This window comes from Carcharodon carcharias, chromosome 8 (assembly GCF_017639515.1).
Source record: "Carcharodon carcharias isolate sCarCar2 chromosome 8, sCarCar2.pri, whole genome shotgun sequence".
Taxonomy (NCBI): domain Eukaryota; kingdom Metazoa; phylum Chordata; class Chondrichthyes; order Lamniformes; family Lamnidae; genus Carcharodon; species Carcharodon carcharias.
This window is the reverse complement of record NC_054474.1, coordinates 88,603,583-88,628,579: the sequence shown is the minus strand read 5'-3', so window position 1 is coordinate 88,628,579 and position 24,997 is coordinate 88,603,583. Positions and strand designations below refer to the sequence as shown.

General features: G+C 42.7%; 1 protein-coding gene across 1 annotated transcript in view; it reads left to right on the top strand.

The window, feature by feature from the left end:
- Nucleotides 1–24,997, top strand: part of LOC121281462 — a 58,208-nt gene that overhangs the window by 21,372 nt on the left and 11,839 nt on the right. Inside the window, exons 6-12 of the mRNA XM_041194409.1 lie at nt 4,414–4,504; nt 6,332–6,433; nt 15,512–15,602; nt 16,410–16,604; nt 18,144–18,285; nt 20,241–20,328; nt 21,993–22,098. Of these exons, the coding sequence (XP_041050343.1) occupies nt 4,414–4,504; nt 6,332–6,433; nt 15,512–15,602; nt 16,410–16,604; nt 18,144–18,285; nt 20,241–20,328; nt 21,993–22,098 (815 nt within the window). The remainder of the gene's footprint in view (nt 1–4,413; nt 4,505–6,331; nt 6,434–15,511; nt 15,603–16,409; nt 16,605–18,143; nt 18,286–20,240; nt 20,329–21,992; nt 22,099–24,997) is intronic.

The window sequence follows — 24,997 nt, the reverse complement described above, 5'->3', positions numbered from 1 at the left end:
ACAGGGAGGTCTGGGTCATGTTTGCGGACAAACCGAAGGTGTTCCGCAAAGCGGTCACCCAGTCTGCGTTTGGTCTCTCCAACGTAGAGAAAAATACATTGTAAGCAGCGAATGCAGTAGACTAAATTGAGGGAAGTGCAAGTGAAATGTTGCTTCACTTGAAAGGAGTGTTTGGGCCCTTGGATGGTGTGGAGGGGGGAAGTAAAGGGGCAGATGTTGCACCTTCTGTGGTTACATGGGAAGGTACTGTGGGAGGGGGTTGAGGTGTAGGGGGTGATGGAGGAGTGGACCAGGGTGTCCTGGAGGGAACGACCCCTGCAGAATGCTGCCAGGGGGGTTGAAGGGAAGATGTGTTTGGTGGTGGCATCATTCTGGAGTTGACAGAAATGGCAGAGGATGATCCTTTGAATGCGGACGCTGGTGGGGTGATAAGTAAGGACAAGGGGGACCCTAGAGAGGGCTGATGAGTTTAGTGCAGTCAACGTGTAAATGGACTTTCAAAAGTATTTGACAAAATACTGCATAATAGACTTGAAGCCCATACGATTAATGGAATAGTTTAAGTATGGATACAAAACTTCCTCGGGGATGGAAAGCAGAGAACAGTGATAAATGGTTGTTTCTCAGTCTGGAGGACAGTATGCAGTAGTGTTCCCCATGGTGTTGGTGTTAGGGCCACTGTTCTTTTTGATATATATTGATTATCTGGTCTTTGGTTTACAAGGCATAATTTCAAAGTTTGCAGATGACACAAAAAATAGTAAACAATGTGAAGGGTAGTTACAGACTTACAAATGAACATACGAATTAGGAGCAGGAGTAGGCCACTTGGCCCCTCGAGCCTGCTCCGTCATTCAGTAACATCATGGCTGATCTGGAGGATATAGACAGACTGGTGAAATGGGCACACATGGGAGACGAGGTTTAACATAGAGAAACACGAAGTGATACTTTTTGGTAGGAAGAATTATGAGAGGCAACTAAATGATACAATTTTAATGACAAAGGAGATAGATATTAAGTTAAAGAAGAAAAAGTGTGCTTACGACAGGTGTCAAGGAGCAAGTACAATTGAGAACCAAGCTGAATACAGAAGGTTCAGAAGGGATGTAAAGAAGCAAATGCAAGTAGCAATGAGGGATTATGAAAAAAGACTGTTAGCTAACATAAAAGGAAATCCCAAAGTATTCTATAAGCACATCAATAGTAAAAGGCTGGTAAAAGGAGGAGTAAGGCCAATTAGGGACCAAAAAGGGGGTTTACACATAGAGGCAAGAGGCATGGCTGAGGTGTTAAATGAATACTTTACATCTGTCTTTTCCTATGAGGCAGATGCTGTCCAAGCCATGGTGACAAAGGAGGAAACTCAGTCACTAGAAGGGTTTAAAATTGATAAGCAGGTTGTATTGGATAAACTGTCAGTACTTAAAGTTGATAAGGCACTGGGACCGAATGAGATGCATCCAAGAATTTTTAAGGAAGTGAGAGTGGAAATTGCAGAGACACTGGCAAAAATCTTTCAATGTTCCCTGGATTCAGGGGAGGTGCCGGGGACTGGAGAATTGCAAACATTACACCCTTGTTCAAAAAAGGTTGTAAAGATCTGCCCTGCAATTACAGAACGGTGAGTTTAACTTAAGTCGTGGGGAAACTGCTAGAAAAAATTATTCAGGATAGAATTAGTAGTCACGTGGAAAATTTGGATTGATTCGCAAGAGTCAATATGGATTTGTTAAAGGAAAATTGTGTTTAAATAGTTTGCTAGAGTTTTTTGAAGAGGTAACAGAGATGGTTGATGAGGGCAAGGCCATTGATGTGGTGTATATGGACTTCCAAAAGGCGTTCGATACAGTGTCACACAATAGACTTATGAGGAAAGTTATAGGTCATGGAATAAAAGGGGCAGTAGCAACACGGATACAAAATTGGCTGAGGGATAGGAAACAGGGAGTAATGGTTAATGGGTATTTTTCAGGCTGGAAGAAAGTTTGCTGTGGAGTTCCCCAGTGGTTGGTATTGGGACCCTTGCTTTTCCTGATATATGTAAATGATCTAGATCTTGGTGTGCAGGGGACAATTTTGTGGATGAAATAAAACTTGGGAGAATTGTAAACTGTGAGGAGGACAGTGTAGAACTTCAAAAGGACATTGACACATTGGTGGAGTGGGCAGATAGATGGCAAATGAAGTTCAATGCAGAGAAGCGTGAGGTGATACACCTTGGTACAAAGAACATGGAGATATAGTATAAAATAAAGAATACTATTCTAAAGGGTGTGCAGGGGCAGAAAGACCTGGTATATGTACATAAGTCATTAAAGGTGGCAGGACAGGTAGAGAGAGCTGTTACTAAAGCATACAATATTCTAGGCTTCATTAATAGGGGCTTAGAGTACAAGAGAAGGGAGGTTATGATGAATTTATATAAGGCACTGGTTAGACCTCAACTGGAGGATTGTGTACAGCCCTGGATGCCACACTATAGGAAGGATGTGAACGCATTGGAGAGAGTGCAGAAGAGATTTGGGAGAATGGTTCCAGGGATGACAAACTTCAGTTATGAGGAAAGATTGGAGAAGTTGGATCTGTTTTCCTTGGAGAGAAGGCTAAGAGGAGACTTGATATAAGTTTTCAAAATAATGAGGGGCCGAGACAGAGTAGATAGGGAGAAACTGTTCCCACTTGTAAACGGATCGAGAACCAGAGGGAACAGTTTGAAAGTATTTTGCAAAGGAAGCAAATGCGAAATGAGAAAAAATCTTTTTCACATAGTGAGTAGTTAGGGTTTGGAATGTGTTGTCTGGAAGTGTGGTGGAGGCAGGTCAATTGAGGCATTCAAGACGGTGTTAGATAATTATTTAAATAGAAACAATGTGCAGGGGTACAGGCAAAAGGCAGGAGATTGGCACTAAATTAAAACGCTCAGAGAGCCGGTGCAGGCACAGTGGGCCGAATGGCCTCCTTCTACACCATAACAACTCTGTGATTCTGTTGGTGCAGCAGGCTGTTTATGAACACAACTCTTCAAAGGTGGCAGAACGTGTTGAGAAGACTGTTTAAAAAGGCATATGGGATCCTTGACTTCACTAATAGAGGCATAGCATACAGAGACAAGGCAATTATGCTAAACATTTATAAAACACGTGTTAGACCTCAGCAGGAACATTGTGTTCAATTCTGAGCACCACATTTTAGGAAGGATGTCAAGGCCCTTGAAAGGGTGCAGAAGGGATTTCCTGGAATGGTACCAGGGATGAGGGACTTTAGTCACAGTGAGAGACTGGAAGAGTTGGTGTTGTTCTCCTTAAACCAGAGAAGATTAAGAGGAATTCTGATAGACGTGTCCAAAATCCTGAATGGTTATGATAGGGTAAATCATTCCAATGACTGATGAAGCAGTGAGCAGAGGGCACATGTGATTGGCAAATGAACCAGAGGTGATACAACAAACCTTTTTTCAACAGCAAGTTGTTGTGATCAGGAACCTACTGTCTGAAAGGGTGACAGATCGAAGCAGATTCAGTTGTAATTTTGAAAAGTGATTTTGATAAATACGTAAAGGGAGAACATTTGCAAGGCTATGGAGAAAGGGTGACAGAGTGGGATTAGTTGGAAAGCTCTGCCAAGGAGCCAACACAGGCACGATCTCATTATTCTAGATAACTTCACATCTTCCTTTCTTATCTCTCTCCAAATGGATTACATACAGAATTAAGCTCCCTTGACACAGTCCCATCAAACACTTACAAAGCAGGTACAGAACAGGTAGTTACAAACTGAAGATCCTTCTACGCTACCCCAACAAACCCTCCCAGAGCAGGTACATCATACACTAAATACAAAGTGAAGCACCCTCTATCAAACACTCCCAGATCAAGAATAGCGTATTTGAAAAATATGATCTGGGTGTTATAATACAGAAAGCCAGTTGATGAAGGAAGATACCAGAGTCAACCTTTACTCAATATTACATTTATTTACATAGTGAAACATGACAAGCTAACACCTCCTAAGTCACCCGCATCACAGTTTCAGTTAATGTCTCTCCACATATGCTCAAGTGAAACCCCAGGCAATGCCCTCCTCCAACATATAGTTAAACACAGTTGAGATGCCATTAACTCTGGATTAATACTGGATTCGCTGAGCAGAGAGTTTGAAGATCAATTCAATGGGTATCATGAATGAAATAAGTTTGTCATATGTTAATGAATGTCACAAAGGATCACAACCTGCATCAGGCAACAAGATCACTTTGAGAACTGTGACAAAAAAGGACCAGAGAAAGAAAAGGAAGGTAAAAAACAATTAGCCAGTACTCAGGACTGGTGAGGATAGAGAATCATATTGTTCAAAAATGCCTGTCCCCTCTATAGCTTGATCCCTGATTATTATCCCATATTTCTTTTCCAGGTTTCTGAATCTGTCGAAACTTTCCAAACACATGAGACTGGACAACCGTTGCACCAACTGGTTTGTATCCCAGAGACCAATCATGTGATAGGTAAGGAGTATACATCATCAAACTTCCTCCAGTGATTTTGCCAGATATGCTTTAGGCTCAATAAGCACTTTATTGTTGTTCTGAAGAGCTGTCTTCTTGAATATTTTCAGGTGGACTGATCCTCAGGAGAATATTTTGTAGTGTCAGAAAATTAGTTATATTTGGGTGAAATCTCTACGTCTCTGCCTGCGGTACTTGATGCTGACACTAAAGGCTGGCTTAACTCCTAGCAAGTTTCAGGCTGGGGTCAGGCAAAAAGTAAACACACTCATAGGACCAGATTTCAGCCCCGCAGTGGATTTTAATACTTGGGGCTCATCTGACCACTCAAAACTGGCAGGAAAGTGGCAAGGAGCTGGCAGGCAGTAGTGAAAGCTCCAGTGCTGAAAGGCCACAGGTCAACACCAATGCAAGGCTCTGTGGACAAGGAAACAAATCCAATGAAGGACTTTTGGGAAAATCTCACTGGAGGAAATGGGGGAGGGGAGAGTCCTGGGGCCTTGTAGACTGCATTGAATGTAGTCAGTGAGGCCAGTCTTGCTCTTCCAGGTCTCACAAGGGACAAATTTCCATGGAGATTCTTGGGACTTCATCATCCTGCTAACAAATTCTGACCTGATATCAATTGGCAGGAAATCTGCAATGGGTCTCCACTCGGACCCAAGTTAAAAGGAAGCCGGGGTGCCATGGGCATATTGAGACCCTGCTCTGCCTAAATTTATGAGGCTCTGGCCTGTGTTTGGCTTTCTTTCATAGCCACCAAGCCAGAGTGAGCAGTTAAAATGGTAGGCAGCAGGAACAGGGCGTGAAGATGAAATGCCAGGCAATGGGAAAATTCCCCCATGTTACTGATCTGAAATATGTTCTGTTTTCCTGCACTAATATCCCTCACTTTTAAGAAAAAAGAAAGACAGATCATGCATTTATATGGTGCCTTTCCCATCCTTGGGATGTCCCAAAGTGGCTCTTGGCCAGTGAATTATACTTGAAGTAAAGTCGATAAACATAGCAGCTGATATACACACAGCAGCATCCCACAAACAGCAATGAAATAAGTGAGCTAATAATCTGTTTTATTGATGTTTGTCGAGGGATAAATGGTGACCAAGAGATCAGGGAAAACTCCACTGCTCTGCTTCAAAGTAGTGCCATGAAATCTTTTACATCCGGCTGACAGAGCAGACAGGGCCTCAGTTTAATGCCTCATCTGAAAGACAGCGGCTCCAACAATGAAGCACTCCCTCGATACCTCACTGCAGTTTCACCCTGGATTGTGTGCTCAAGTTCTGCAGTGAAACTCAGAGGTAAAAGTGTTGCTACCACTGACTCAAGCTATCACACTAACAAGCTACTCCAGAAGCTAAAGATTATCTTCATTAAAAAATGTGTGATTAATAAATAATTGCCTTCCCATTCTACTGTCTTAGTTGGGTTATTCTTTATCTATGCATTATTTACTGATATGGATCATAAAGGCCCCAGATTCACTCCACTTGGCATCAGTACATCAGGATTTGGGAGGAGAAAAATGAAGCAGGTCCAGCTGCCAATCTTTGAGGAAGGCCATTGCCAGAAAGTGGGCTTATATGACTATCAAGGGAGAACACGATCTGGCACTGGTCCCTGATTCATTAATCTGTGGAACTGACTGTCTGGTCAACACTTATGAAGAATCACTGCTTCAGTGAGGTACTGGTGGGCTGCCTATTTGCTCCCTTCCCCTCCTGTGGAACTGTACTCCAGGATGAGTCAACACCCTGAAGGGGAGAGGAGTATGGTGGAAACTGGCAAATGGCTTTCTAATCTTTGCACATCTTTCCGTGGCAGGTTCCAGCAGGCAGCATAGAGACGTGACGGTGTGGAAGTACAACAAGATGGGCTGTGTCACACTGTTACGAAGCAGACAGCCTGTGGAGTGCCTGACTTACAGTGAGTACAGCACATCAGGAGCAGAGGATTGTTCCAGTTCACTGTCAGTACCAGCGAAGCTAACGCATTCTGTTCACTGACAAGTTTCACATGTTTAGTAAAAGGGTTTCCAGAGGGAAATGGAAATGAAGAATCAGTTTCTGGGGTGTTGAACAGTAACAAAGAATTTGAGAGAAAAATTCAACCGTGGCCCTGAGGTTGAAGTTTGTGGGTTTAAGCCCATTCCATAGCCTTGAGCAAATAACCTTGGCTGGCATTCCAGTGCAGCACCGAGCGAATGCTACACTGTCAGAGATACCGCCTATCAGATGAGACGTTATACTGAGGGCCTGCTTGCCCTCTCAGATGGATCTAAGATAATCCATTGCACTATATTTATCTCTGAACCAAAGGAAAAAACTAATCTAGTCATTGCTTCATTGTTGTTTGTGGGGCTGGGCTGTACACAAATTAGCTGCCGCCTTTTATACATGCCAACACAAACTACACTTCCAAAACTTTCTCTATATCAGTGAAGTCCTTTAGGACATCCTATGGTTGTAAAAAGCACTGTCCCTGCAATAGGATGTATTCTCGGTGAGGGAAAGGGTTAAGAGATATGTTATAAAGGCTGGTATTTTAAGTACAAACAAACTTGCTGGACTTTAAAGGTGTTTTCCTAAATCAGGCACCAGACATTAAGGGATGGATTATTGTCACAACCACCTGGACATAAAGTGCCTCTGGGTGGAGGGCAGGGAAGAAACTTGGGCAGAGAGAATAGCATAACCATTAATATAAGGGAAGTATATTGTGAAGGATCCATTTTGAACCTGCTCAACATCACACAATATTTGCCTCTCTAACGAGCTGATATTTTACACCCAAAATATCACTTGTTTTTTGGCAAGGTTTTGCAAGTGACTGTGATGAGGTGGCATGTATAGGAGCTGTAGGAATTGATACACCTTAGATGATATCCCTTTTTAAGTGGGAATGGGGGTTGGGGGGGCGGGGGTGGAATGCAAATGGCTAAATGCCTAAATATAATACTTGAGATAAGACTCGCATACCAAATGGGCACAAGTGTCTCTTGCAGCCAGCAAAGTGTTTTACTTCAAACTGCTGCTATTCATTCAGGATTTTTCCTTCAGCGTGCAGGGGCGGGCCCAACACGCCAACGCATAAAATGACGCACGATGACGTCAGGCACGCATCCCGATATCATCGCACTGTGTTGCGATGTTTTGTTCGGCAGGCGTGCACCAGAGTCGGCTGCACACCTACTGATATGTAAATGGCCTATTAAGGCCATCAAGGAAGTCATTAATGGAATTGTTAAAGTTGCCTGTCCATCCAAATCTGTGCCTCAGGGAGATTGAAGTGCTCTTTCACGCACATGCGCTGGCCCTAACTCTCCTTCCACCTCCCCGCCTGCACAGATAGCGCTGAACACTATGGCTAGCGTATTAAGCTGGGCAGACCTTAATTGGCCCGCCCACGTAAAATGGATACACGGAGCTGATCATGGATGGTGATCGGCTCCAGGACCACCCCTGCCCGCTCCTGCCGAGCCCGCCCGCCACCTGAAAAATTCAGACCATTGTCTTTCAGAACTTTCCTCTTCCAGGGCCTCCGTGATCAGGCTGCTCTGTAAGGTATAGTTATTGAACAGACTACATGACACTATGATCCTTGAGGCCATTGTCAGACTGTAGTGCAGAGCAGTAGGGGATCCTTGGTTTCATAAATAAAGACGTAGAATACAAAAGCATATGCTAAGTATTCATATATCTATGATTATGCGTCACTCTGCCCAATTCTGTACAATGTCATACATCAGCAAGGATATCAAGGCCTTAATTGGAGAGTGCAGAAGAAATTTATGATTTAGTGATGAAGAATTTCAGTTTTGTGAAGTGACTGGAGATTGTAATTGTTCTCTTTAGAGCAGAAAAGTTTATGTGAGATTGAATAGAGCCATTCAAAATTATGATGGGTTTTGATAGAGTAACCAAGGAGAAACTGTTTCCACTGGTGGGAGGGTCAGTAACACAGATTTAAGATCATTGCAAAAACACTATGGAGGGAGATGAGGAGAATTGTTTTTTACATATAGAGTTATCATCACCTGGAATGTGATTTCTGAAGGTGTAGTAGGTGAAGATTTAATTTTCTGGCATAAACAAGATAGGCTGTAAATCTTAAGATAAAAGCAAAGTACTGTGGATGCTGGAAATCCAAAACAAAAGCAAAAATAGCTGGAAAAACTCAGCAGCTCTGACAGCATCTGGAAGAGAGTTAAAGTTTTGAGTCTGAATGACTTCATCAGAACTAAGGAAAAATGGAAATGAGGTGAAATATAAGCAGGTTCAGAGGGCTGGGACAGGTAGAGCTGGATAGAGGGTCAGTGATAGGTGGAGGCAAAGAAGAGATTGTCAAAGATGTCATAGACAAAAGGACAAAGGGGTGTTGGTGATGATATCTAAGGAATATACTAGTGATGACATTAAGGGTAGAAAGCAGGACGAGCAAGTGCCAGATGGCCTGAGTGGAGGTGGGGTGGGGAAGGGATCAAAATAGGCTAAAAGGTGGAGATAAAACAATGGGTGGAAATAAATTTTAAAATAATAGAAATAGTTGGGAAAATATGTATTTTAAAAATGATAAATTATTGGAAAAGTGGGGATCGGAAAAGGGGTGGGGATGGAGGAGAGAGTTCATGGTCTGAAGTTGTTCAACTCAATATTATGTCCGGGAGGCTGTAAAGTGTCTAGTCGGAAGATGAGGTGCTGTTCCTCCAGTTTGCGTTGAGCTTCAATGGAACATTGCAGCAGGCCAAGGATGGACATGTGGGCATGAGAGCAGGGTGGCGTGTTGAAATGGCAAGCGACAGGGAGGTCTGGGTCATGCTTGCAGACAGACCGAAGGTGTTCCACAAAGCGGCCAGCCAGTCTGTGTTTGGTCTCTCCAATGTAGAGGAGACTGCTTTGGGAGCAGCGAATGCAGTAGACTAAATTGGGGGAAGTGCAAGTGAAGCTGTAAATCTTTCTGTTTCTAATAGTAACTGCTAAAAAGGTATTTTACATATAATTGGGCAGGAAAAAAAAATACAGGTCTACAGAGAAAAAGCATTGGAGTGGGACTAATTGGATAGCTCTTTCTAAGAGCCAGCATGAACAGGATGGGCCAAAAGGCCCCTTGAGCTGTAAGATTCTGATTTGAAAACTTCCAGATCAATCCAAATTTCAAGAAAATGTTCAAAATGTCAGCAGAGTGTCCCTTGAAGACAGCTATGAATGATTGGACGTCATTATAAAGTCCTGGTGAATGACACAGATGTTATCACCCAAAGCTGGAGAGACAAATGCTGATCTCCCAGGAGCCACCTGAAAATTGATCTGTTGAAGAGTCATATGGACTTGAAACATTAACTGTATTCCACTCCGCAGATGCTGTCAGACCTGCTGAGTATTTCCAGGTATTTCTATTTTTGTTTTTTTTGGATTTCCAGCATCCGCGGTTTTTTGCTTTTATATAAAGATTGATCTCTCTGGGTGAAGACACACATGATTGTCTTAAAGTTGTCTTTGTGGAAGCCTGCCATGAAAACAAACGTTTCCCTGCACAACGTGATTCTACTAGTAATTCTGTAACCCATATGAATAATCTATATTTCTAATGGATGTAATTGTCCTCTCTCCAGACTCCCTGTTCCTTTAAGATGCCGCAGATGGGTCACCCATTGTTTAAGTTTTTTTCCCTATCGACTCTAACCTTGTGAGATAAACACAGGCTACCCTTTAAGTGTACTTAACTCCAAGCTTGTTTAATTTGCCTTTACTGTTTCTCAGTCAGATGCCCCCAGTTATCTACAGTTAAAACTTTAACTCCTAAAACTAAAAGTTATATTTTAAAACATATAAATTTTAATTAGATATATTTACAACAAAATGCACCCAGTCATGTACAGTGAGGTGAAAGATTTGTTCACCAACTGAAAATAGTTGACTTTGGAACATAATCACTTAAGTAGGGTGGACATTTTCTCTCATGGGGAGTAGGGTATCGCCTGACATCAGGTGTAGTCACGGTCAACTCGTTCTGCATCTGAGATGTTGATGTCAGAATCAGATTCAATGCTTGTGAATGGTGTTTTCAGTACTTTGAAGAATAATGCATTTCATGTGCTGATTTGTGAACCGTGCCTAGCAGTGATCATTGATCCAAAAGTGCTGGTCACAACAAATGGCTGTATGTCATAGGGGGTGTTTGCTTTCCAACATGACCATTCACAAGCACTGAATCTCCCGGCTTTAGCAGTTTAGATCTGCATTTCCTTTCATTTGATCCTTCTGTTCTCTATTGTATTTGCATATATGTTGATAATTAATTCCGTGAGGTAGTCCAGAAAGATGTGTATGCATAGGACGTGCAAAGATGAGTGTAGCTGAAGACCTATTGTAGCTGAGTGAGGAGTCACTCTGTAATTCTGAAGAAGGTGACACAGCTGTTTCTGTGACTTACTCTCAGTTGTAGCTGTACGTATTACATTTTTCAAAGTACACATAAATCTCCTGACTTCTCCATTATCTCTTGGACAATAGGCTGTGATTTTTCAATGAGTGAAACCCAGGTAGTTTGTGAATTTACCATCGCTGTTGAGTAGGGGTCCATTGTCACTTCTCACCGTTTGAGGGGCTTCGAACAAAGCAATCAGCAGGTGAAGCTTCAGGATGATGTTTTCATCAGAGTTGACATAACCATGACTGGGAATCTGCCAAAGCATCAGTGAAACCAGCATGTGTTCACCAGTGGGCAAATCTCCAAAATCAATGCTGACTTCTATTCATGGATTTGGAGGTGGTTCAGACATCTTGGGAGGATCACGAAGATCTAACATTGTGGTTGCTTGACATGGCAAACACTGATTGATTTAGTGCGATCAATTCCTGGGAACCATGCTTTTTCCCAAAGGAGTTGCTTGGTTGTGACAAATCCCTGGTGACCTTCATGTACAATATGAACAACACATGCTCCCAAGCAGTGCAGAATGACAATGGTGTTGCTGCATAACATGAGATCAGCTGTGGTTGTAACATTGAGCTCATTTTAAACATTGTAAAGACCTTGTAGTGCGTGAGTGATTTTGTTTGCAGATGCTCTCTCGATCACACCTTTCCAGTTTCGTGATTTCATAACCGTCATAAGGGGCTAGATTTTCAGCTCAGCGTGCGGGCACACACCCAACATGCATGAGCGTGAAATAGGGCACGATGATGTCGGGCAAATGTCCCGGCATCATTGCACACTTGCGCAATGTTTCAGTCGGCAATGGACTCGCCTACAATTAAAAGGCTGTTAAGCCCATTAATCAACTAATTAAATAGAGCTTTTCCCTGCCCGTCCAACCATATGGTTGGCGGACGGATGAAAAGGCCAAGCAGCCTTTGGATTTTTGAGGAAACCCCACCCATGGGCAGGATGAGGTTTCTGATATTAATTGAAAATAAAATAAAAGTTTTAGAACTCATTTTCAACGTATCCCTGCTCATGTGACAGAGTCATGTGAGGGGACATGTTTTCCTTTTTTTTTGATAACGTTATCTTTAATGTTATAAATCTTCAGCTCCAAAAGGCAGCTCTGTGCCTTCAGGGATCTTTCTGTGAGCGCACCCACATTGACTTCCACACTCACCCTCCTCCCCCCACCCACCCAGGCAGCTCTGAGTGTTTCAGCATACGATTGACACTGGCTGGCCGGTAATATGGCAGCCAGCATGAAATCACGGTCAGGGCCCGATTACAGGCAGCGGACGTTTGCATGACCACTTCTGGGCCCAGCCACCGCGGCCAGCCGACAAGAGGAAAATCCACCCCATAGAGTTGCAAAACCTTTTATTTTGTTGCCGCTTTGATGTCAGCTAGTTTTAATGACTTTGGTACTGCATTTAGGCTTACATAGTTAAGATATTGTTCAGCAATGTTTTCCTCACAACTAGTAGGACTGACAGTCGGCAACAGATGCCAGTTAAGATAGTCTGCAAAGTTGAGCTTGTCATGCCGGTACTCAACATGGAACTCCTACTCTTGTCCAATGCTCTGTTCATTTGCTATGTAGATTAGCTGACCAGTGCTTTATAGTCAGTTATTATTTCAAACTCACTTCCATGCAAGTAGAGATGAAAGTGTAAGATAACCCATGCGATTGAGAGTGTTTCTCCCACTCTCTGCGTGTAATATTGATCTACAGGCTTTGGTCATCTGCTTGCCATCACAATAATTGATGGGTTACCAGCTTTTTCTTTCTGCATGAGAACTGTACCTAAGCCAACTGGTCTTGCAACCATGACTAGCTGGGTAGTTTTCTCGGGGTGAAAATAGGCATTACTGCAACTTGCCTTGATCTGGTGTACAAACTCCTTGTGTGACTTAGCGCACTCCCACTCTTTTTTTCAGATTGTGTGGTGTAGGGGGGAAGAGGTGGATAAATGACATAATGAGGTCAGGAAGGAAGTTACTGGAGTACATGATGAGTCCTAACAAACTCCAGACTTCCTGCACATTTGTAGGATCTGTAGGGTTTGTAGTGGCTTCAACTTTCCGTGGATCAGGTAATTCTCCTTCACCACTGAACACATGACTGACAAGTTCAATTCTGTTTTCATTAGACAGGCATTTTGCTTTGTTTGAGGTGAGGTTACATTCTCTGAGATGCTGCAGGTGTACATGTAGGTGTGTCTCGAGTTCACTTTCAGTGTGACCATAGATGAGAATATCATGACTGATATTCAGCAGGCCTTCAAGTCGTTGCAGCACAGACTGAACCATCTGCTCAAATACCGCCATTACTGAATTGACTCCAAAGTTGAGCCCATTATATTGAAGAAGTCCAATGTTAATGGAGAATACCGTGAAATGCCTTTGATTCTTCTGCAAGCTCATTTTGATGGTAGCCGGCATTGAGGTTAAGTTTAGGGAAGTGTTTAGCACCATTCACTTGCTTCATTTACTGTATTTTTCTTGTGTGTCAAATAGGTTGTAAGTGCATTTTTAGCTGATCCATTGGCATTTTGATCAGGTGTAAATGTCTTAAAAGTATCTTCCAATTCTTCACCTCTATGATAAGGCCTTTTTGTTTTTGTCATCTGCAATTAGAAAGTCTACCATTGCACCTTCAAAATGTTGCAGTCACATGTTCCAATATGGAATACAGCTGTTGGCCCTGAGTACATGACAAAATGTGATTGATTGGGCATAGGTAACACCATCTTGATCAGCAGTGCAGTGATTGCTCGTGGTCAAGGGTGCATGATCAAGGAGCTGGAATCACATTCCCTTCAGGGAGAAACCTCTCTGTAATAATCTGAGATTATTTTTGTTTTCTTTGGCAAGATCAGTGTGTGTGTGTACACTGTTCAGCCTTTTATCTTGCTAATCCCAAGCTGGAGTGCCTCTTGTGTATCTGACAACAGGCTATAGGATTAATGCGTCCCCTTCTAAATCTCCAAACTAAAGTGCTATCTGCAGAGAGTAGACAAGAACCTTCCAAAAGTTTCATATCTGAAAGTAATGTTTCCTATTTCTCACCATTCTCATCGCCATTGCGAGGTTTTCTTTAGGAAGAGACAGTAAAATTCAGCAAAACATTGATTCTTTTATTCCCCTTCTACAGTCCTTCTGCTGGTATATGTGTATGGTAGTCTTATATGGACCAAATACACTGTTCAGTTTTCAATACACCACAGTGAAAGTTGCAATAATAATGAAAAGTTGCTCATCCTCCTGGCTGGTCTCCCACATTCTACCCTCTGTAAACTTGAGATCAACCAAAATACTACAGTGCATGTCTTAATTTGCACCAGGTCTGTTCCCCTCATCTCTGTTCTCACTGACCTACGTTGGCTCATCACCAATCAATGTCTTTGTTTTAAAATTCTTATTCTTGTTTTCAAATCCTTGCATGGCCTCACCCTTCCCTATCTCTGTAATTTCCTCCAGCCTCTTAACCCTACGAGATATGTGTTCATCTAATTCTGGCCCCTTGTACATTCCCATTTTTAGTCACTCAGCTATTAGTGCCTTCAGTTGTTTAGGCCCTAAGGTCTGGGATACACTCCCTATACCATTCCGGCTGTCTACCTAATTTTTCTCCTTTAAGATGCTTCTTAAACTAAGCTTTGATAAAACTTCTCCTGACCTACCTGTTCCTTATGGGCAGAAATTTCCACTTGTTGGGCGGGCACAGGCCAAACCTGAATGAGCGTAAAATGATATGTGATGACGTTGGACATGCGTCCCGATATCATCATGCATGCCTATTAAGGCCATTAAAGTAATAATTAAGCTCAATTTTTCATTGCCCGCCCAAATTTACAGTTGGCAGGGCAGGCGAAAAGGCCAAGCGGCCTTTGGATTTTTTAGGAAACCCTCATCACAGGCAGGATGAGGTTTCCAACAGCAAATAAAAATTAAATAAAAATGTTTAAATTTCATTCATAACATGTTCCTGCTCATGTGACAGATGAGGGGACTTTTTTTAACATTTTAAAAATCTTTCTTATTTATTTTCAAAAATCTTCATCTCCCTGATGCAGCCCTGTGCCTCAGGGAGATTTTCCTGTGTGCACCTGCGTACATGCACGAATGTTCATGCTGGCCCTCCTCCCACACAGGCAGTGCTGAGTGCTGAGTGCTGCAGCACGTGTTTCACGCTGGACGGGCCTTAATTGTGGGTGGCAGTCAGCTCCCCGACTGCTCCCACTCGACCCCGCCGAGCCCACCCAACAAGGGCAAAATCCTGGCCTATGAGACTCAATGTGGTATTTTACTTGACAATGCTCGTGCAAAGTGCCTTGGGATTTTTTTATTACCTTAAATGCGCTATATAAAAAAAAATTGTTGTTATTTTTGTTGTCCTTCTTTTCTGTTGTAACACCAATGCCAGTGGAAGCCAACACACTCTGCATTTCTAGGGATGCTGGCTCAGTACCACACTGGGTGGGACTTTTACCCACTGAGAAAAGAGCTGCTCTGTTAAGTCAATTCAAATTAATAAAATGATTGTCCTAATCAGACCATGTGTCCTTTCCTCCTCAGCCCAGAAGGAGCCGATACTCCTTTTCAGTGGACACAGTGATGGGACGATTCTAAAATGGGAAAGGCAACAGTCATCTTACTTCCTGTACAGGTCAGAGTTCATGCTGAAACATTCTTTTTATTCTGCCAATTACCCCTTCTGAAGGTGTTTGCTGGGGTACTCCCTTAAACACATTACCCACCTGGCATCATTCAACTGAAAGCCTAGACGGTGAGGCCACCTGATGATGGAGGAGGACATCACAACTGAGATTCAAGTTACATTGATTTCTCTCAAACTGTATCCCAGAATGTTATATTCTATGAGTAATTTGAACAAAGCATATTTAGGAGAAGCAGGTGACTTTGGACCTATGGTTCCCAAAGCTCTTCCCCATTGGGATTTTCCTCACTTCATATCTAGGTCTGTTGTAGATAAATGATAGAGATTGATTACCATAGTTAGTCAGCAATTCAATTATCATTGTAACATGCAATTATCATGCGAACTGCATGAACACTTGTCTTTTCTCACTTCATGATTCCTATGATCCTGTCCCTGATTGCCACATTTCCAACACTAATTGCTGGATTGAGATTTAGTGGGAATGCAGACCAATTATTACTGGGCCATTATAATCTAGCACAATGTCACTCTGAACTCTTTGTTAGGAATTGTAGGTATGTACTTAACTAGAACTATCCTTTGGCACCAGACCACTGATTCTCCAGGCCTCCTGATGATAAGCAGTTCCTTACATGGCTTATTGAAGGAGTCTTTTTTTCTGAGCTTGTACCCTGCAGGTTAACTCTGAAATTCTTCTTCACATACCCGTTAATCATTAATATGACCCGCATTTTCATGACTAACCAACTGCTGTGGTGTTTTGTTTCCACCTCCCACCCCACACCCCTTCAGCCATGAAGTGTTCAATATGTTTGATACAGAGTCCAAGGGAATGGACAGGTACAGCACCATCAAAGTGGCATGGAGTGCCTGTCACCGAAAAGCCTATTCAGCCCATCATCTCATAGATGTTGCCCGAAGTGGGGAAAAGGAATCATCTGGAGTCACAGCATCCAATAAAACCAGCCAACCACCTAGCTTTACCAGGTAAACTGGTTCTGTACTCTTCCAAAGGGTCATCTTGGGCTCAGTTGGTAGTACTCTTGCCTTTGAGTCAGAAGTTTGTGGGTTAAAGACTTGTGTATGTAGACTGACACTTCAGTGCAACATTCAGGGAGTGCTACACTTTTGGAGGTGCCATAGATTGGATGAGATGTTAAACTGAGTCCCCATCTGCCCATTTAAATGTAAAAGATCTCATCATACTATTTAAAATAGCAGTGGATCTTCTCCCTGATATCCTGGTCAATATGTATCCATCAACCAATATCACTAAAACAGATATTTTGGTTACGTGTTTCATTACTGTTTTTGGGATCTTGCTGTGTGGAAATTTGGCTGCCGCATTTCTCATGTTACAACAGTGACTACCTTTCAAAAGCACTTCATTGGCTGTGAAGTGCTTGAGATGTCCACGGATTGTGAAAGATTCAGTATAAGTGCAAGCTCTTCATTTGGAAAACAAACACTTTTGTGTTATGTCCAAATGTGAGACAGGGGAATTGGTGGGAAATCTGGACATGCCTATCGTCACTTCCTTGTTTGACCTACAAATCAGAATCTGGGGAATAATTTCTTCACAGAGCTCCAGAGCTCTAAAATACAGAATAGATGAGCAGATGGTATAACCCTCAAGTTGTTTAAAATAAAACTAGGAAAGATGTGCTTAGAAAGAAAACAACTAACATGGTGCTTCTTCTGTTCTCAGTACGTTCCAAGATTATTTACATTTTTGAAGTGTTATAGTGGGGACAAATTTGCATAGCCAATTTTCACAAAGCAAGATCCCATAAACTACAAATCTGATGATTGACCAGTTAATTTTAGACTGGGGTCATGACACCAGAATACCAGGAAGAACTGCCATGGGATCTTTTGCATTCGTCTGAACAAGGAAATAGGACTCAATTTAATGCCTGTTCTTGAAACACGGGACTGCTAAAAGAGCAGCACTCCCCCAGTGCTGCACTAAGGAGTCAAACTAGACTATTTTTTCAGGTACATAATGGGGCAAATGTCTAACTGAAGAACCACAGCAATTTCATTTATACAGCAGCTTTGACATATAAAACATCCCAGGGCCCTTCACAGGAGTGTAATCAGACAAAAATTGTCACTAAACTGCTTGGAGATTTTAGGACAAGTGATCAAAAATTTGCTCAATGAGGGTTGGTTTCAAGAAACACTTTAAATGATGAGGAGAGGCTTAGAGAGGAAATTCTAGAGCCTAGGACCTAGGTAGCTGAAGGTATGACCATCAATGATGCAGCAAAGCTGGTAGCGGGTGCACAAGAGGCCAGAATTTGAGAAATGCAAAGTCTGCGAAACAAGAGTGAAACCAACTGAGCAAAGCTGATTCTTCCAAATAGTCTCTTTTGTGAGTGAGAACGCAAGGGGGGCAGAATGAGGTCAAAATCTAAATGCAGCCATATTAAGAGAGCAGTGTCACAGGCTGCCTCATGGTCTGTGTGTCTTTATGAATGTTTATTGTGGCCTGGCATCTCACTGAGAATTTATGGATTGCAGGTCTGTGTTTGTGGAAGAACTGGATTTGTTGGTGCTTGCTGCTGACGATGGAAATATTTACCTCTGGGGCTTTGATGACTCACTTTCTAGTATCCTCAAAATGATGCCTTCAAAGACAACCCAAGAGCAAGATAAGATGAGGGTGAGGGAGCACGCAGAGATGGGCTGCTACATTTTAAAAGATCAAAAGCAGGCATTTGGTATTATTATGACTTGAGTTCTGATTTTCATTTTCCTATCATGAAAATTTCACTGATCAATTAAGAGTTTTGGGTGTTCGGGTTTTATTCTGATTGGTGGGTTAGTGTTGGAGTACGACTACCTGACCCTGTCACATCACACTCAAACTTCCTAAGGCAGGTCTAATTAAGTAATTGGGATCAAAAACAAAAACAGAAACAGAAATACCTGGAAAAACTCAGCAGTATGGCAGCATCGGCAGAGAAGAGCAGAGTTGACGTTTCGAGTCCTCATGACCCTTCAACCTGCCAGACCTGATGAGTTTTTCCAGGTATTTCTGTTACTGTTTTTGTTTTGGATTTCCAGCATCTGCAGTTTTTTTTTTGTTTTTATCTAAGTAATTGGGATATTCATTGCAGTAGAACCACTGCCTTTTGACTTCCTACAAGTTGAAAGGAGGGAATTGTCAGTGCTTCAGCACTTAAAATGCTGCCATTGATTAATAGGGGCTCATGTTTTCTATCAGGGAGCAACAGTGCAGCAATGAACAAGATTGGAACAGCTTTGAGGTATAGGTCACAGGTTTACTGATGCTTTGGTGAATGTCCTTCAAGCAGAAATGAGGATTAGAAGAGAAGGGATGCCAGGCAACAAGAGCAGGAGGCCCATTAACCAGCTGGTGCTAACATTACGGAGGGATGGGAGAGAGAGAGAGGAAACACATCTGTCAAGCCCCATTCACAACCTCAGGATGTGTCACAGCACCTACAACCAATTAAGTACCTTTTTTGAAGCGTTAGAATATAGGAAAGCAGAGCAACTGCCTTGTGTTCAGCAAGTTCCACAATCAGCGATAATGACCTGATTTTTGTTTTAGTGATGTAGATTGAGGGGTAATTATTGGCCAGGACAGCAGGGAGTCCAGTCTGGACCATTTGAAGGAGGCCAAGGACCTCAAACAGGCCAGATCCTCATGTGAACGAGTCAGAGCAAGCCTGCTACTTAACCAGTCTGTCCCAACACTCACCTCTTGCCCAAGATTAATATGGAGGCTCTGATGTCCAGCAAAGAATAAATCTTAAATTAGGAGGCAGAGCAACCATTTTTCAGGTGCGATACGGCCTTCTCAGGATCCAACATGGCGGTCAGGAAGTTTGTGCACCGTATGCACCATATTGGTTAAGAATAAACAAAATATGTTCCATGCCCAAGTCTGCAGCAAACCTTACGACCATCGTATATGTACACGAGCTTTCACATGTGCTTCAGATCCTTGCTGCGATTTTAGTTTACTCTGAGACAGCCAACACTGCACACTCAGGGAAACCATCTTTAAACGCTGTAGACACAAAAAGAAGCTAATTACTTCCCATAAACGTCATCCTTGTTGCTGGCATTCCCCAGGCATCCTGGAGCCTCCAACCCAGCTCTAATTCCAATCCTGAAGCTCCGACCACTCCCCAACACCCAAGCCCCTGATCTGGACATCAAATTCCTCCATTACTCCCTGACCTCCCCCGATCCCCACTCTGAGGACCCTGATCCTGAGACTAACCACTGACTCACAGTTGCAGCTTCTACTGCATGCTGCCTCTTCCTGCAGCACCATCCTTGAAGTTCACCATTCAGGAACAGAGTATTCATCCCAGAGCATGGGAGGGGTGCAAGGGTAAAATATCCCTATTCTGTCTTACCACAAAATGTAAGGGTAACTATGCCAATCCCAGATTCCTAGTGGAAGAAACCCCTGTCAGAGAAATGGTGCAACACTCCTCAGGTGGCTCCACACTTCAACCGTGGGGTTGGCGTTGCAAGAGATTAAAGGTGGAAGTTGATTACGCTTGCCTAGAGTCTGAGTCACAAATTCACCTCATCCAACTGGAAGAAGGATTTCTTTCTGGCCTTTTATTTCTCTAGAGATTTGAAGTCTTGTTGGAGCAAACTATGAACAGACAGTACACAACAACTGAAGAGGAGAATGGTTCGGTAAATGATCGAGTTTCAGGTAAGGGAAACGATTGAGAGTCTGACCAGGTCAGAAGTATCTTGCCACCTGTTGGCAAGCCAACAACTCACTACTCAGAGTTGATTCAGGCCAGCTGATCACAGGCATTGGTTTCAGCTCTAGCTGATGACAGAGCCAGTTCTCCTACTGAGTAACTGAGCTGTCTAGAATAGAAAAGTTCCAGGTTCAATCCCTGCTATAGGCTGAGTTAGCTGATTCCATTGCACTAGTGAAGTTCCTACAATTGGATGATAGAGAACATCCTCTGTTGAAGTCCTTATTGGGTAAGGCTGAGAATTTAAAATCATTGGCCCATAACTATACAGAATATAAAACACAGAAACAGCCATTTGCCCCAACAAGTCTATGCAAGTGGCAATGCTCTACACAAGCCTCCCTATCACACGTTATCAACGTACCCTTCTGTCCTTTTCGACCTCATGTCTTGATGTAATTTCCCCTTAAATGCATCAATGTCGTTCAACTCCACTACTACTTGCGGTAGCAAGTTCCCATTGTACCCACTCTCTGGGAGGAGAATTTTCTCCTAAATACCTTAACAGATTTATTGGCAACTATTGTATATTGATGGACTCTAGCAGTGGTCTTCCCCACACATGGAAACATCTTCTCCGTATGTACCTTATCGACTCCTTACATAAACTTAAAGACTTCTAATAGGTCACCTCTCAGCCTTCTAATGAAAATAATATCTTGGGTTCAATTTTTCCTGATAGATATAACATCTTAGCTTTTTATAGCTTCCTTGTAAATCATTCTTTTGCATCTTAATCAGTGCCTCTATATCTTTTCATAATATGGAGACTGGAAATCACAATACTCCAAGCATTCTCTAACCAAGGTCCTTTTCAAGGTTGCTGTAACTTATCTGCTTTGCAATTGAACCACTCTAAAAATGAACCTTTGTTTTTTTATGGCCGTATTAACCGTTAATGCTCCTTTTAGTGATTTGTGTATCCGTATCCCGAGATGCTTTTGCTCCCCTACCCCATTTTAACACTTATTCTGCTACCAAAATGTACCATCTCACACTTAGCTATAGTGAAATTCATTTTCCAATTATCAATGTTTGATGTATTTTGCAACAATCTTCCACATAAATAACAATAACCCCCCCAAATTTGGTTTCATCTACAATTTATTTGGTGCTATCTGCTTGCCTATGGCATATAGGGATTCCCTCCCTAAGCCTCTCTGCCTCACTTTCTGTTCCTTTAGTATGCTCCTTAAAACCTGTCTGATTGATCAAGTTTTCAGCCACCTACCTTAATATTTCTTCATGTGGCTTGGTGTCAAATTTTGTTTTATAATGTTCCTGTGAGGCCTTTGAGGTGTTTATTGACATTTGAGGCCCCATTTAAGTGTGGGTTGTTGTTGCTGTGTTTTGGTCGTAAGAGGCAAGGCCATTTTGCCCATATTGTTGTGCAATGACTCGCCAAGGAAGCCTTCATTTACTGTTGAGCTTTCTTCTTCCTAGTCTCTTTTCCTCAGACCCCACTCCCTGCTTTAAAGCAATTGGTTTTCCTCCACAACTACTGTCAATGATTAACCAGCAGGAGGTGCTGCTGAGGTGATGTCATGAATTATCAATTTTATTAAGCATCCATAAGAGGCTAATCAACTGCTGTGCTAATTGTGCACAGGACAGAGACCATTTGGGGACCGATTTTCACCCACTCCTTTTCACAGAGCTAAAATCAGGCCCTGGATGAAGTACGGTTTGAAGTACAGTAGGTGGACTTGGATCAAGTATTTTATTAACCTGCTGATCTCTTATCAGTATCATTTTATCATTTGGGGTTTTTCATATGATTGAATATAAGATGATACCTGAAGCGAAGCAAACTTCTCAGTCTGAGCTGCAGAAAAAATGGAGAATATACAGTCCTCAATGCCTCACCACCATTGCCATGTTACTTCTTACTGTCCTCCCTTGAAAGAGCTGAATCACGCAAAGTTAAAGGTCCTAGACTTTAACTCTTTTGGCAGGCAATTTGATCACAGAGTGCTTCACAATTGTGGACCACTGTCCTCTTGACATTCCAGCTAGGGTTGCCAGCTGTGATTATTCCTGGAGGTTTTATCACATGACTTGCCCCTACACTCCAGTCATTAGTCAGCCAACACATCCATTCTTTTGACATATTGCTTTCCTACACTAATTTGAAAGCAGAAAGACTCATTACCCAATTGAATGCTTGCTTGTCAGCCAAAAAACCTTTCTCCCCCTTTTCAATATTTTTATACCTGGTAAAGAGAAATGTTCAAGGAAAATGAAAAGAAAACTATCCTTTTCAATGTTCCTATGATTTATTTTTCTCCAGGGTTGCACACAGCAGTGATTGATTTTCAAATCCTGGAGACTCCAGGCCAATCCTGGAGGGTAGCAACCCTAATTCCAGCAGAGATTTCTCATTAGGAATCAGAAAAGGGAACCCAGGGTGATGCGTCACCCCCTCAGAGTTATGTTCTGCACAAACAATTTGGTTTTTAGATCCTCCTCAGCCTTTATCTGATGCTTGCACATACAGAGGCACTTTCCTCTAAACATGCTCCCATACTCCCACACTAACTGCAGTCTTTTCCTACTGTAGGGTTTGTCTGTAAGAAGGTGTTGTCACACCATGTCCAGCCTGTGGGAGGAGTTGCTGTGGTTGGGAGAGGTCAGGGCTACAACACTGAATACCTGGTGAGTTAACTCCTTGCAGTGTCTCCAACATAAACCGATTCCACTGACAAAATCAAAGGACCGTTTGCGAAACAGATCAAAAAGAACCTATAAGCTAGGATTTTCTGGCCCTGCCCACTGCCAGAATCTTCCAGTCCCACTGAAAGTCAACAGACATTTGGCTGGCCCGCCGCATCCTCCACAGCGGGTCAGCCATGGTGGGGCCGTAAAATCCCGGACAGTGACTAAGCTCCTCAGAAATCCCAAAAGGATGGACTGGGTGGTGTAGTGGGTTAAATACTGAACCCTTGGTTTCATAACCAAGCTCACTTTGATGAGATTGAGATGTTCCCTGTCTGCTGTATGTGAGGGTCTAAAGGGTAGCGAATTGAAGTAATAGTAGCTCATGGACCTATAGCACAAAACTTCCTCTTTATATAGCATTTGGCATAAAAATTGCCAATCTCAGATGACAGATGTAGTAACAAAATAACGCATTAAGGAAAGGTTAACAAGGCAAGGGAATACACAATAAATTGTAGGATATTGAGAAGTGCAGAGGAACAGAGGCACCATGGAATGCCTGTCCATAGATCACTGAATATCACTAGACATGCAGATAAGGTAGTCCAGAAGCCATTCAGAATGCTTACCTTTATATGGTGAGGAATAGAATATAAGAGCAGGGAAGTAATGCTAGATTTATATCAAACATTAGTTAGGACACAGCTGGAGTGCTGCACTCAGTACTCACTGCACTTTTGGAAAGATGTGATTGGGCACTAGCTCAACCATGTTCGTCAGATGGATGGCGGCTGTATTGCCAAAGATTTTCTGCACAATGAATTGGCCACTGGGTCCCAACATCCTCCTAGGCTATCATACTTCCACAAAAAGAACACTTGCAAACAAGATATGAAGATGGCAAACATTGACACTGACATCTGGGAGACAGTCCCTGGCAGCCGTGACTTCTGAAGGCTGGCTGTGTGGAAGAGGCAAGCAGAAACAAAAACCTTAGCTGGCCGAGAAGATGCCCAGAAAAACAGAGACCAGCGAATTGTGCAACTTCGCAGCGCAGTATTCCTCTGCAACAAGTGAAACAGAGACTGCCATGCCAATGTGGGGCTCCTGATAGGTGACAACCACAGAACAAACCATTGTCTTATGAGATGGAAGGCAGCCATGATTAGAGAGGACAGCACCTTCCAAATACATGACCACTACCATTTAGAAGGACAAGGGCAGCAGATACATGGGAACACCACCGCCTGGAAGTTCCCCTCCAAGTTACTCATCATCCTGACTTGGAAATATATCGCTGTTCCTTCACTGTCACTGGGTCAAAATCCTGGAACTCCCTCCCTGAAAGCACTGTGGGTCTACCTACACCACATGGACTGCAGTGGTTCAAGAAGGCAGCACACAATCACCTTCTCCAGGACAATTAGAGATGGGCAATAAATGCTGACCTAGTCAGCAAAGCCCACACCTCATGAATGAATAAAATAAAGGAGATTTAAGAGGATGTTGCCTGAACTGGAGAGTTTTAGTTATGAGGAAAGTTTGGATAGGCTAAGATTGTTCCAGCCCCACTGTGGCGGGACCCAGCGTGGAGGATCTGGCAGGCCAACCAAAAATCCATAGATTCCCAGGAGGTCCGGAAGATCCCGGTTGCAGGGTGAGCTGGAAAATCCCGGCCTAGTTTAGTTCTAAGTCATTTAGCTGCTTTATTACGCAGCAAGTTAACCTACAGAGCAACATTTGTGAGTGTAATCACAATTCATCAATACAATTTGCCTTTTTAAAATAAAGCCAAACTAATGAACACATTACACTTCCCTACAAAAATAAACCATCTTGCTTGACTTAAACAAAAGAATCTCTCTATCTGAGGCTGGCAATATCTTCCTTTGTAGCTATCTATTTTTAATCACCAATTGATTTTGCAGCTTTTACTGAAGCACATTAACTGATCTC